Here is a 14,803-nt window from a genome sequence, read left to right as displayed (position 1 = left end):
GGTCTTTTATAAGATCTCTTGTTTACTTTCAACACATGCTAATTCTCTGTAGCTAATCAATTAGATATGAAAAAATGAGCCTGAAAATAAATAAAATAAAATCATATATATATATGCATGCAGAAATTTATTGTTAAAGCCCAAAGTATATGACACATCAATAGTCTCATCTCATCAATAACGTTTTCTGACGCATGCGCGTAGGTTTATAATTAAATGTATGCATTACAGGAACGATTAAATAAAAAAAATAATAAGTTTACAGTACATGCAAAGAATCAAATTTTAGCAAAAAAACTAAAAATCTTCTAACAAAAAATTCAAAAAAAAGAAAAATAAACAGCGAGTTATGTTTTTCTGTATCTGAGGGTTCCTCCCGGTCTTGTTTTCTACCCGGAACATTAAAGCGCTGCACATGACCATGAATGTCTTTTAGGTAAGAGCAGGTTAATATTAGTTTTTCAGAGAACTCGAGTCTTGGCTAATTCTACGCATTTGGTATTTCAGTGCGTATGTAATGTTAAATACTAAAGCTTAAACTTTATTTGTTTGTTTATGTGGGGTTTTTTTAAAGAAGGATAAACAATAGCAGTATTTTATACGGTGATTATTTCTTCTGTGTTACTTCTATAAGGTTCGTGTGTAATGTAGATCTTCTGATACGTTCCACCTGCAATATTTTGTAAAACATTATAAAAAAAAGAAAATTATATCTTGTTAGTAGCAAATAAATAAATAAACAAACAAACAAACAATTGCAATTAATTAATGATAATTTAGCTAAGTAACCTACAGTAGATCTTTTTACAGTAGTGTTCTTTCATTACTGAATCTCTTTGTATGTCTATTTGTTTTCATATGAAATAAAAGTATTGCTGAAAGTGTGCTTGATGTTAATAGAGTTTTGATTCTCTTTTTTCTCCTTAGTCTGTTTGATGATTAGTGTGATTAAAGTTTGTCCTCTTATTGAGACTAAAACAAGGACGTTTCATCATGCTGTGTGTTTCCACTGCTGCTGTGTGGAGATCCTTTCAGAACTGTGTACACTCCAAACCCAGTAAATGTTCACTTAAACGGCTGGTGGGAAACCTAGTCCACAGAGCCTGGACGTCCTCTGGTCCCAGAACGAACAGATCACAAGAAAAAGTCACCCCTGTTTTCACCAAAGCCTTGGATTATAAGGACAAAGTGGCCATTATAGATGAGAGCAAGACGCACAGCTACAGCTGCCTTTACCGCAGCAGTAGAGGCTTAGCAGCACAAATACACCAAGCATTAGCTTGCCACTCAGGAGATATACAGGGCAAGCGAATTTCCTTTTTGTGCACCAATGACGCGTCCTACACGGTGGCTCAGTGGGCCACGTGGATGTGTGGTGGCACGGCCGTGCCGCTCTGCAGAAAGCACCCGGTGTCTGAGCTCGAGTATGTCATCTCAGACTCTCAGAGCTCACTGCTGCTGGCTGGTGAGCCTTACACTGTCACACTGGACACTCTAGCTCAGAAACTAGGGTTGCCATGTCTACATCTTCCTCCCAGTGCCAGTCTGGATGCTCTGCACACAGCAGAGCCACAATGCCAATCACATGAGGCGATCTCTGATTGGGCGGAGAGGCCAGCCATGATTATTTACACCAGTGGGACGACGGGAAGACCAAAAGGTGTCCTTCACACACACAGCAGCCTGCAGGCGATGGTAAGGTACTGGGCTAGTTGTATCCATTTATGTGTACTGTACTGTACTGTTCTATGTCATTACCTTATTTTAGATAAGAGCACCTAGATGAGAAGTTCAGGGTTAAACGAAAAAAAATTCTCATTATTACAAAGCACACATGAAAAACAAATTGAACTTCTGAGTATCCAAAACCTTTCAATCTTAAAGGAAATTGTTCCTTCCAGTTGGGAAAAGTGAGTTTATATTGAAATATTTGGGATGTGCTTGGAGATTCCGGACATTGTTAGAAGAGCGAAACCTTCACGGCTCCTCAAAACAAAAAAGCACAAGAACTTGGTTTCACACTCACTATTTTTCAGTTATGATCAGTCTCATATTAATGAGAATTCGAATGTAGAAATAACTTGAGCTTGTGTTGGGTTTTTGCAGAAGTCCAATTTTGTTAGTTAGTAATCCAGGAGAGTAAAAGACTAAAGCTCTGCTGCATCACACTCTGAATAGAAACAAGGGATAAATCTCTATGCATCACAACTGCCACAGAGTTGAAATGGCATTGTGGGTAATATAGGAAAGCGTTATGTGAAAATGGACCAACATGACAAAAAGATATTTAAACCAAAAAAAAACTCGTTTTTGAATTTCATTTTTTCGTTATTAATTGTTTTGATCGATGGGCTCAACCTGTCTTCTCACTCCTCGTCCTGTTCCTCAGCCTTACGTAGGAGTGTAAATGTGTAAAGAAAAGTCAGGAGCTATCTTTGAAGCTTTCTTGAATGAGATTTGGTATAAAATCTTATCCACTCACCAGAATCCCATTCCTAAGAACAGAATGAGTCTGTAGGCGTGTCCCAAATCGTATAAATCGTGACACTCCATTCACTCGACTTGATTACGTAGGAGAAGAGGGCGGGGCTACCAGGTGCTGAGATTAGAGCAAAAATTCAAGACTTTCCACGACATACGTTACCAACGTCTTTTACCTTAGCCCACATTGTGTGATTTATACTTCAGCATTATAAATGTTCTGCTAAAGCCAGCGCCGTTTGCATTATGTGCTTTTGATGATGTTTGCCACCATCTGAGAAACTTCTCTTAGCGATTTATTCGAGACGATGCTACCTTTTGTAATATTTATACACTAGAGTACATAGTGCACAGTGTAAGTGTTTAGTGTGGTGTGCAGCTTCTGAGATGTAGCTTGTGTTTCAAAACAACGTCAGGCCACACCCACTTCCTGATGAAAATTGGGGCATAGAGGTCACAGTGGAATTCATGCTAGTATCCCTGCTTTGGAGGTTGGGGTTGGAGTGTGATACAGGACCCATGGAGCATTGAGGGCTAAGGGCCTTGCTCAAGGCCCCAACAGTTGCAGCTTGGCTGTGCTGGGGCTTGAACCCCAATCCTCTTATCAACAAGCCAGAGCCTTCACCGTGGCCCCAAATGATTAATGCATGTTAGTGTGAAGAACACATGACATTTTGAAGCCTGAGTCTAATATTTATCTTGAGGTATGCACAATTTATCATCTAGCTCCAGTACTTTTCTTTCTGAACTGATGACAAAGCCACGGCTCTCAGGCAGTTCTGCATTAAAGCTCCTAACCTTTAGACACTGGTACAGAGTTTTATCTTATCTGTGGTGCTACAACTTGAACGACACTTTGTGATGATAATAAAGCAGATCAGTTGATAGTTCACTTTGTTATTTTTCCATAAATTTTCCATGTCATCCCTTTAACTGTTTATAGTGTACTGACGTGACACTTTTATTTTAAGATAAGATCCAGTTCCAGCTGCTGCAAGCAGTCTCTATTTCACCAGCCTATATATTTTTTTTTGTGTCTTTCTTGTGAAGTTAAGACATTTTGACATGTTCAGACATTATCTTTTCTCCTGAAAACTCTCTAATGACCGAAACCTGCTGACCGGCACAAAGCACAGACCCCCGAGACTCCTTTAATAAAGGATAAATAAATACATAAGAAAACATCCCCAGTGCTATGATAGTTTTTAAAAATTCTTTGGAGATTATTTGCAGCCTTGCCATTTTAGACCCTGTGAATTAGTTGCTATAGAAATGAGCAACTCTTTGTATCAGAGGCCAAATAAATGGAATTTGTGCCTGTTTTGTTGTGCACATGTTTAGCACTGAATGTCTTTTTCATGTAACACTTCACAGTTCTGGTTAACATGAAGCTCATATGGAAGTAGACACTCAGGGAACTAAGTATTTCTGTTTCTAGTTCGTCTACTAAGGGCAATAAATTTCCAAAATAAATTCCAAAATAAACAAAAATGTTTTTTTTCCATACAAGTTTCTATTTTCAAAGTTAGCTTCATGACATGCCCCAAGTGCCCAGAATATGTCATGACCTTATCTTCAATTACTACAATTCTGCATAAGGTTTTTTCAACAGAGGGGAAAACGCAGGGTTTTAACCATATAATAATTTTAATTCTAATTTATTTACTGACTAAAACTTCTTGTCTGATCAATCTTTTTTTTTATAAAATCGATAATATTGATCGATAATTTATCAATCGATAATATATAAAAACCTGTGATTTACTTTTCAGCATCACTATTGTCAGGGCTGCAGTTATAAACAATACCGTTATTAAAACAACTCTTTGACCAATCAGCTTCAATAATTCCAAAGTACTGTGCTATATCTGCCTGAACTCTTTCTTAATTAAGATAGAAATACATTTATTGTTAAAAAATCTGCTTTGTTGAGATTGCTAGGATGTTATTGCAACGTTTAAAAATGCAGGTTCATTTATGCATCTCTTCGAGGAGATAGTGTTTTACCGCCATGGTGTTTTACGCTTCACTGTACAGTTTACTCATGTAAAGTTTCCTCTCTGTTAAGTGGCGTCGATTCCAAGAGCTGAGTAGCGTAAGCATTAAGGGCCTTGTTGTGTGAGATGAAGAGAGCAGTAATGGTCAGATGTGTAGAAAGAAAAGAGAAAACATCTGCTCAGGAAAGGGACGTAATAATAGAATTATATTCTACATTTTTCCTTTCTCATCCACCAGACTGGGAAATTTGTGGCGAATTGGGGTGTCCATGCAGTGCAGATGTCCTTCACCACATGCACACGAGTGCACATGCGTTTGTTTTCACGGTGTCTTTGGTGGTTGCTGTCCTTGGTGCTGAACTCTCACTGTGTCAGACACAGCTGTGATTGGACGCGTCTCAAATGACTCACTGGAAGCCCCAGTATTTAAGCTCACCTCAGATCATTACTACAAAGCCTCAGAGTCATGCACTGGAATAACATAACATTTACACCATAAGTCAAGAAGTTTGTTTCACCCGATGTTTATTTTCTTTTTGGAGTTATGAGGAAAATGAAGCCGAAAAGTTTCTGCATGTCCGTCTCAGTATAACTGCATCCAGACAGTGACTTCTTCAGTCTTTGGGATTTAGGACTCGTGCTGTAATCTATTGACATGAACAAAGTTCTCATGAAGTTTTATCTGAACTCTCTTTATGTGCCTTTAGTAGTTTTTTTTTAATCAGCATTTTCTTTTATTTTCACTTTGCTGAAGGTTCCTACATTACTCAGAATGTTGAGAGTTGTGCCCATGGCATTTAGCACTCACTTCTTAGCGCTTTAGGCTTTTAGTCTGTCCAGCTTTTCACCTCAATCCACTTCAATACATCGATTTGTCACCGTGTAGCTGTCTTGTGTTCTGTAACTTAAATTCCAGCGTTTGTTTGTACTCCTACATGGGATTTCTCATTAACATGATGCTAAACGTCTCTGGTGAAATACAGCTCAGACTAATACAGAGTTAGAGTTCAGGTCGATTCCTGAGTTACACTCTACAGTACAGAGCGTAGAGAAGCAGATCTGTGAGCCGTGCATGTAGCCAGATTCTCTGACCAGCTCCAATGCATCAGCAGCCTGCATGACCTGCATTATTGTGTAGCTGCCTGATGTTCATCACAGTCTCTGTGCCACCCTCATCTCAGCCCTCAGGCATGTGCTGCACACGCAGGTCACTATGTATTCCCATTGGTTCGACCCGCTGACCCACTTCGTCATACAGAATTTTATTTTAGTGCTGAAAGAAAGCCAGTGGCAGGTCATGCAGTGTGCACGGCCATTATTAATCCCTTTTGACACACTTCTTGAGGTAAGCCCGGCAATAGGAACGTGTAATAGAAAGAAACTTCAATCAAGGTGTTTAATTTCACATTTCCCTGCCATTCCTTTAATTCCCTTTTACTGTTGAAAAGCGTCATATATATGTATGGAGATTTGTTTAAGTACAACTCTTTCACACCAGATGCTTCCACAAAGATGTCATGTGACCAAGCTATAAGAGTTTAACAAGATCTCTCACCCTCTTTCTCTCTCACCCTCTCCCTCTCTCTCACCCTTTCTCTCTCTTTCTCTCTCACTCTCTCTTTCTCTCTCTCTCTCACACCCCCTCTATCCCTCGCTCCTCTCTCTCTCTCTCTCTCTCTCTCTCTCTCTCTCTCTCTCTCTCTCTCTCTCTCTCTCTCTCTCTCTCTCTCTCTCTCTCTCCCCCTTCTCTCTCAGGTCCAGGCCTTGGTGAGTGAATGGGCTTGGAGCAGAGATGATGTGATCCTTCACACTCTGCCCCTCCATCATGTGCATGGCATTGTGAATAAACTCATGTGCCCCCTGTGGGTGGGGGCCACCTGCATCATGCTGCCTGACTTCAACCCTCAGAAGGTAGAGTAAAATATCTCATCATGTGTACCGCTCTACATTGCAGACCTATCAGAAGTTCTTCAGTGAACACTTTATGCCCATTGTTAAAGATTACCCTGCCCTATTTTGACCATTTATGATAAAGTATGAATACACGTCTGCTTCGTGTTACTCCGTTTAACCAGAACTTAGCTTTCCGTTACACGTCAGTGTAGTGACATGGACTACATACTGCTATGGACAATAGCGGCTCATTAATGAGCCACTGGCAACTTTCCTGAAATATGATCCACCTTATTCCGTCTGACTGAACACGGAGACATGAAGAACACAAAGCCTCCTTCACACACCCTAAAAGTCATCAAGGCCTTGGCCCCTTCAGTGGGTCTGCTAGGTACAAAGGTTTATATAAATGGTATAAATTGTCCTTCACGAGACCAAAGAGGAATCAATTCCATTCAACTCTATTTATTTGTATAGCTCTTTTAACATTGCACATTGTCTTAAAGCAGCTTTACAGAAGTATAGAAACAGAATTTAAAGTTTAAAATTACGTTGCTATTTATCTCTAACATCTATCACTAATGAGCAAGCCGTAGGTGACGGTGATGAGGAAAAACTCCCTGAGATAATAGGAAGAAACCTTGAGAGAAACTAGACTCCGAAGGGAACCTCTTCCTCATTTGGGTGATAATGAACAGTTTATAATATAATATAATATAATATAATATAATTAGAACATGCAAATGTTCACTGATTGAGACTGAGCACAAAGCCGTCCAACGCAGCATGCCATAGCGTGCCTGATTCATTAGATCTAACAGGTTCAAAGGCCTCACCTGCTTCACAAGCACAAAGGTCCTGTCTTTCACTGGGCTTGATAAGGACTAAAGCCACGCCACTGATAAGCATGGAAAAATCTACAGTGCTTCTCGGCGCAGATATTCACACTCGTGAAATTCCATGAGCTACTCGTGTCGTTCATAGTCACGACTTTCTACCTTGTTTACGTTGTTTTACTTGTATACTTTAGCTACATTTTGTACGATCTAAAAGCTCCTTATCATTCTTGCCCAGTGTAAAACTCACAAGAATTCAAATAGAAATATAGATGCTTAAATTCTCCTTAATGCAGACGACCGTATATTTGAAACTAGTTAAAGGATAGTATTTCCAGCTGCAAGGCCACTCCTATTGTTTCTGTAGTAACAGCTTACACATGGACTCCGCATGAAGTCTTCAGTGAGCTGACTTTTATTTAACGTTTGTGGAAAAGTCTGAAGCTGTTGCTTTAAGTTCTTCGCAGTAACACGACAAGCTGCTCCGTTTTGCCTTATTGAGTTCAAGGCAGGAAAAAGTGGCTGATGGGGGAACGGCTGTTTAGTGCTACAGAAACAAAAGGAATTTGTGGTCAGTCAGACTTGAAAATGTGATTCTGCTGCTTATAAAAACTTTATTTAAACAGTGACTAGATCGAATTGTGTAGTGTGAGCGTGATCAAATAACGAAATATTAATGTAAACATGTTAGACTGAAATCTCTCTCTACAGAATCATTTATACAGGGTTGTAGTATAAAGTAGTTTATTTAGGGATTTGAAAACTCCAACTCCATCACACTGAACCCATGTGTGCATTTGAATCTGGTGAATTCCCCCCCCCCGGTTAAATTAAGGGAGGTAACACAGTAGTCCATACATTGGAGGTTAAGACTTAAATCCAGCCAAGGCCAAGCTTGTCAGGGATCTGCGCGGATCTGTCAGGGATCAGCGCGGACTTTTGCCCATGTGCATTTGTTGTTGTTGCCCCGCCTTCGTCTGCTCCTCCCAGTCATCACACCTGTTCCCCATTGTGTGTGATTGTCCTTTTGTGTATTTATGTGAGCCACGTTGCCGATGGCAGCGCGGATTCATTAATATAGTTACGTGTAGCAATTAATACGTTAGTTCCCCGTGTAGTGTGGATTTATGTTTGTTTTCCTTATGTATTAAACCCCTCTCATTTGAAGCTATCCTGCGAACGGGTCTGTCTCCACTCCTTCGGATCCGGGGGCTGACAAAGCTGCTACTCCTAAGCGCTTGTAGCTGTTGTGGTACATATACAGTACTGTATATACTTTACACTGATATTTTACATACACAGCATTTATACTACTGAGCACAGTATCCAATGCCTTTAACAACCCACAGTACTATAAGGAGATGTATACGGAAAAAATTTCAGTGTGATGTATATACTGTATTTGTTCCACAACTAAAAATGGATAAAAGTTATTCAGTTTGTCTTCAATAAATAAAAAGTGTCAGTGTTGTCAAATTGCTGTGGTATAAGAGGAATAAACCACCTTGGATATCGTTTTTCTAGGAGAATAACCTCAGGTAAGTAACACGAACTCTTTATACTCCTAGACCTGGCTTTGTGTATTGATGAGATTAGAGATTAGCGGCTGGTTTGTTTAGCAGGTAAAACGAACAGATACAGTAGTAAAGTGCCGCAAGCCCATTTTTTTCCTTTGGTTGGTGTTTGTCTTGACCAGTTGTGTATTGCACATTACTACAAACCAATGGAACGTTCTTGCATGAAGTCTTGGATTAAATTAAAGCTTAATAAATGTGCTGTGTTTGGCAAAAATAAATGAACAGAATTTTTTTTATATATATTTTTATTCCCCCCCATTCTGGTGTGTTTGCAAAAAATAATTTTTTTTGTCGTTTCAGCAGTTGTAATATTTCTATGTATTATTCCTGTATTTTATTTCATTCATCTCTTGCATTTATTGTTCGTTATGTGCGATGATTAAGCACCTCAGGTATGTGATCTCTAAGGGCTCTGTACTGTAGGGCTGTGTTTCTGAGCCTCTGTGTTCCCGAATCAGTGTGTAGCTTCTGGAAGAGGTGGTGTGTGTGTGTGTGTGTGTGTGTGTGTGTGTGTGTGTGTGTGTGTGTGTGTGCGTGTGTGTGTGTGTGTGTGGTGTGTGTTCAGCCTTATCGGGAAGTTGTCACAGGGCCGCGCTAATTGTAGCCACGTCGCCGCTCTGCCACTGCTGTAGGCGCCAGTGACAGCGGCCAGGAGCTGACTGTGTGTGTGTGTGTGTGTGTGTGTGTGTGTGTGTGTGTGTGTGTGTGTGTCTTGTGTGTGTGTGTGAAAGAGAGAGAGTTTGCAAAAGAACGAAACCAGACTGTCACACCAAAACGTTGGAGTGCGTGTGATGGATTGCCTCGCGCGGCTTTGTATCCGAGTGCGGCAGACTCGCGAGCGGATCAATCGATGCGCCGACGTTGAAGGATGATTCGGAGGCTCTGGAAGAGGAGGAGGTTTAAAGGTCCTGCAGATTTTAATGGGAGTCAAGGTGCTGCATGACAGCAAAGGGTGGAGATGACACTGTCAAAACAACAACAGCACCATTTATGCTAAGAAGTCTCTCTCCATCGTCTTTACTGATGTGACCTTGTGATGTGCCAAAAACAATGAAGTTTCTGTTCTCTAAAAAACATCACAGTGATTTTTTTTTTCCTCTGGCTTTATTATTTACAACACGAGGCTTCAGAAATTTTTAATGAAGCAGAAAAATCGATACGTGCAGCGCTTTTGTTTTTCTGAGCTGTTTGACTGATTAGGATGCAATTTTGCTTCCTGCTCAAGTGGAAAATACACAGAGATTTAGGGATGAATGAGTTTGTTTTCCTCCCGCAGTAAAGAGTGTGTAGTAAGAGAAAGAAAGAAAGAAAGAAAGAAAGAAAGAATGAAAGGAAGAAAGAAAGGAAGGAAGGAAGAAAGAAAGAGAGATTTCTAGGATGCAAACTCGTGTAGAGAATCATGTACAGATATTACATATCCATGTCACATGACTGTTATCATGATCTTGTGTTGAAATACTGCTTTATCAATAAAGATGAATGGCTGCACATGTGATAAGTGATAAAGTGTATCCTGTGGTGCGTTCGGGAAAATCGAGCGCTAAGAGCAGTGTGTCACAGGTTGAAGGAAAAGTGCAAAGCTTGCAAATGCAGAATTAAATCCGTTCAGCTATTATAGATTTATCCACTTCCACTGATGAAACTCTGGTGCGTGTTGAATATAACTGTTGCGTATTCAGAAAATACTGCTTTAACTCTAGTTTAAAGGATCGAAGGGTTTCTTGAAGGATACTGAGATGAAATCAACACCAGCCACTTTAATGTTTTTTATTTATTTATTTTTTTGGTACTAATAATAGAAATTGGTTCTAATGTTGAATTACAGTGAATTGTTTGTGCTCACGGTTTCCTGCATTGGTTAGGTAACAGTGTGCCAGCAGCCTCAGGTACTTCCCTGCCTACATGTCAGTTTTGGCATTCTATTAAAATAAATAAGGTTTGTCTCTTTAAACAGACAGACAGACCGATAAATATCCTGATTAAAAAAAGATATAAAACATCCTTTACAGGATTGCTATTTCCTTTTAAACACACAGTGATTTCTCCCAGCTTCGGCTCCCAGTGTCGTGTGATGTGCTCACTGTGTTTCCTGTTAAAGACCATCGCGATCTTGCGACACTTTCCCGATTGAGCCATGAGAATGATTATTTTTCTTTTTGTTAATGGCATTCTTAAAGGCTGCCTGAAATATATATATATAATATATAATATAAACTGTGAAAGTGTTTAGAAAACATTTTGCTAAGGAATGTTCATGTTCCCTGTGTAAAGAGACTTTTGTATACTGTCTGTCTGTCTTTGTTTGCCTGTCTGTCTCTGTCTGTTTGTATGTCTGTCTGTTTGCCTGTTTGTCTTTCTCTGTTTCGGTCTGTCTCTGTTTGTCTGTCTCTGTTTTTCTGTCTGTCTGTCTTTCTGTTTCTGTCTGTCTCTTTGTTTTTGTTTCTTTCTCTCTGTCTCTCTCTCTGTTTCTCTCTCTCTTTGTCTCTGTTTCTCTCTGTCTCTCCCTGTCTTTCTGTCTGACACACACACACACACACACACACACACACACACACACACACACGCTAGATTGTCATTCTCTCTCTCTCTCTTCATTCATTCGTTTATTTATTTATTTAGTTAGTTAGTTATGGGTTATTTATTGGTTATTGTCACTCGTATGATTTCTTTGAGTCTTAACACTCTTGTTTAATCCTTTTTACTGCTGTATCTCTCTCTCTCTCTCTCTCTCTCTCTCTCTCTCTCTCTCTCTCTCTCTCTCTCTCTCTCTCTCTCTCTCTCTCTCTCTCTCTCTCTCTCTCTCTCTCTCTCTCTCTCTCTCTCTCTCTCTCTCTCTCTCTCTCTCTCTCTCACACTATAGCTTTAAAGGCTAAAACATACATGGTGTGATGTTACTTTAGATTTTTAGAATCAGTGGTACTTTGCCTCTGCTACAGATGTGTATTACACTCACAGTTGTCACTTCACTTTTTTCCATTTTACAGTGTTAATGTGTCATTATGGAGAATTAATGTAGTGAACAGAATGATGGCATTGTTGTTGTTTTTTTGAGGACATTTGATATACCTTCAGATGTGTCCACAACTAATGGCCTTGTTAAACATGGCTGTATATCAAAAATATTTATAGATTGCTCTCTATTTTTGATATTTTTTCAGCTTCCAGGGTTATGGAGATTTTTTTTTTTTTGAAAACGGACATGTTAATGAATAATGTTGACAATCAGGAAATCTATTAACCCTGAGATATGACTGCAGAGAGACAAAGACGAGGAGAGAAGTCGGGATTCATTTTCAGCTAATAAAAGTGTGTGTGTGTTTTACAGAGTGTGTGTGTGTATGTGCGTGTGGGGGGGGTGAGGGGGGAGAGACAGAGAGAGAGACTGATAAGAGAGCAGAGGCACTGAAGCAGGAAATAATGAAATGGAGAGAATGAGGAGGAGGGAAGGCTGGAAGAAGGCAGCCTCCTATGGGGGGTGGGTGGGGGTGATGGAGGAGGAGAATCTGTCGTTCACCTTCAATTAATTCACACTTTTCTCCCACAGCAGCGTGGAGATGCAGCCAGCCGTGCAGACTCGCTCAGCGACTGACTCTCTCTCTCTTTCTCTCTCTCTCTCTCTCTCTCTCTCTCTCTCTCTCTCTCTCTCTCTGTCTCTCTCTGTCTCTCTCTCTCTCTCTCTCTCTCTCTCTGCGTGTGTGTGGGTGTGTGTGGGTGGGTGGGTGAGAGCGCGAGTGAGTGTGCAGGGGTGAGTGAGTGTGAAGGGTGCATAAGGATGAGGGGGTGAGAGCATGTGAGTGGGTGAGTGATTGTTTAAATGAGTGTGAGGAGGTGAGTGTGTGGGTGAGGGGGCGTGAGTGAGTGGGCGTGAGTGTGGGGGGGTGAGTGAGAGTGAGGGGGTGAGTGAGTGAGGGTGAGGGGGTGAGGGGGTGAGTGTGACGCGGTGAGTGAGGGAGTGTGAGGGAGTGAGTGTGAGGGGGTGAGAGGATGAGTGAGAGGGGGTAAGTGATTGAGTGAGAGGGTGAGTAAGAGATTGTGATTGAGAGAATGAATGTGAGGGGGTGAGTTAGTTAGTGTGAGGGGGTGGGTGAGTGAGAGAGAGGGTGGGTGGGGGTGAGGGGGTGAGAGAGAGTGATATGGTGTATGAGTGACATGGATTGGACTGATATGGACTTAAATGAAATGTTTGTTTTTATTTACATTGCATGTGCAAAAATGTTTTATTGTTCCACAGCATTTTAAATAAAACAGCAGAGATTTGTTGCCTGCAGTATTCACTCACATGTGTCAGTATTTGGTTTAAACATCTCTGGCTATAATTGCATCTCATTTACAAAAGTCTTCTGGGAAATGTCTCCGTCATAAAAATCTGGGTCCTGATTCTTCTTGCCTATTCATGAAGCTTTGTGAGGTTGCATGGTGACTGTCGTTGAACAGAGATAGTCTTGAGCAGTTTTCCTGGTCATCTCTGTAACATGAGGCTACCACCACCATGCTTCACTGTGGGGATGGTGTCCCCTGGGTGCCGAGAAGCTTTGAGTTTATGTAAAATCTTATGCTTTGTGTTAGCTGCAATTTCAACATGTGGTTTCTTATGATTTTATTTTTTCTTCTTACCACACTTCAATAAATTCTACTTTATTTAATTCTTTTTTTGCAGACACTTGATCCCACTCAGTTGATAAATAACATTTAATCGTAAAATTAAGGCTATAATATTGAATCTTTGTGAGGGTGTGAATTCTTATGCAAGTTAGTGCATAATATCTCTCTCTCTCTCTCTCTCTCTCTCTCTCTCTCTCTCTCTCTCTCTCTCTCTCTCTCTCTTCAGGTATGGGAGGAATTGCTAAGTTCCCGATCTCCAGTGGTGACCGTGTTCATGGCTGTTCCCACCATTTACTCTAAACTCATCCAACACTATGACCAACACCTCACACAGCCACATGTACAGGACTTTATCAGAGCCGTGTGTAAAGAGCGAATCCGGTAACTTCCATCTCCTAACAGAAACACACCCACTCATGTCACAGTGAATAATCAGGATTTAACTCCAATCCATGTCATGTTCGCTTCTGTATAGAATTGTGAGGAAGCATTTAAATGAAACAAATATTTATTATTATTATTATTATTATTATTATTATTATTATTATTATTATTATTATATAAAAATCATTTGTTATTGTTGTCCCTTGGCTGCTCCTGTTTGTGGTCGCAACAGCAGATCATCGGATACACAAATATAGGTTTTACTCCGGATGCCATTCCCGACATAATTCTCGCATTTTATCTGAGGCTTGTGTCCGGCACTGAGAGTAAACCCCTGATTGGCTGGGTTGGTTTTCTGCCTGGGAATCGAACCCGGGCCACAGCAATAAGACCACAAGGGACATATCAAATCATAAATTTTTCAACAGCAAAAAAGCAAAAAAAAAAATCCCTTTAAAAAAAATCCTGGCTCTCATGCAAACACCATGTAAATCAGTAACTATTGTATGTCAGTATTGAGCACAGGTTACCTATAAACAGGCTGATCTGGATGAAATCGCTCAGGAAATTGAGATTGATTTGTGTTACACTTATCTTTACCAGGTCCATCAGCTTCCTGTGTCATTTAGTTTATGGTATTTCTGCTCTGACCCCTAAACCCCTGAGCTCCACCACCACACTGTAACCTGTGTGCAGGAAACACTGATATAAGATAATACGATAAGAGTAATCCCTACAGTAATGGAATATAATAACTACCGTTAAACGCTGGCTCCTTGGGGGAAATGACGGCTTTGACCCAATTACTTTTCTGTACATGACGTGTGTTCGTATTTTCCAGACAGTATCGCCAGCTGTAATTGAAATCACAGGTTTTATTTAATATACTTGTTTGAATATGTTATACATCTCTACCTACTAATACCACTGCTATTCCTATGGCATTGACAACTACCACTGAATCTTATTTGCCACATGCTCCTCATACACTCCATGATAAAAGCAGGATGTTCTCCCAAAAAAAAAAAAGAAA

The 14,803-nt window shown here is 40.3% G+C and overlaps 1 protein-coding gene across 1 annotated transcript in view; it reads left to right on the top strand.

Moving 5' to 3' along the window:
* The first annotated feature begins 350 nt into the window (after nucleotides 1–350).
* acsf3 (acyl-CoA synthetase family member 3) overlaps nucleotides 351–14,803 on the top strand; it is a 60,379-nt gene continuing 45,926 nt past the window's right edge. The window contains exons 1-4 of the mRNA XM_027157572.2: nucleotides 351–436; nucleotides 928–1,695; nucleotides 6,234–6,389; nucleotides 13,613–13,767. Coding sequence (XP_027013373.2) covers nucleotides 994–1,695; nucleotides 6,234–6,389; nucleotides 13,613–13,767 — 1,013 coding nt within the window. The 5' untranslated portion in view covers nucleotides 351–436; nucleotides 928–993. The remainder of the gene's footprint in view (nucleotides 437–927; nucleotides 1,696–6,233; nucleotides 6,390–13,612; nucleotides 13,768–14,803) is intronic.

This window comes from Tachysurus fulvidraco, chromosome 1 (genome assembly GCF_022655615.1).
Source record: "Tachysurus fulvidraco isolate hzauxx_2018 chromosome 1, HZAU_PFXX_2.0, whole genome shotgun sequence".
In the NCBI taxonomy this organism is placed as follows: Eukaryota; Metazoa; Chordata; class Actinopteri; order Siluriformes; family Bagridae; genus Tachysurus; species Tachysurus fulvidraco.
This window is presented reverse-complemented; position numbering and strand designations above follow the sequence as displayed.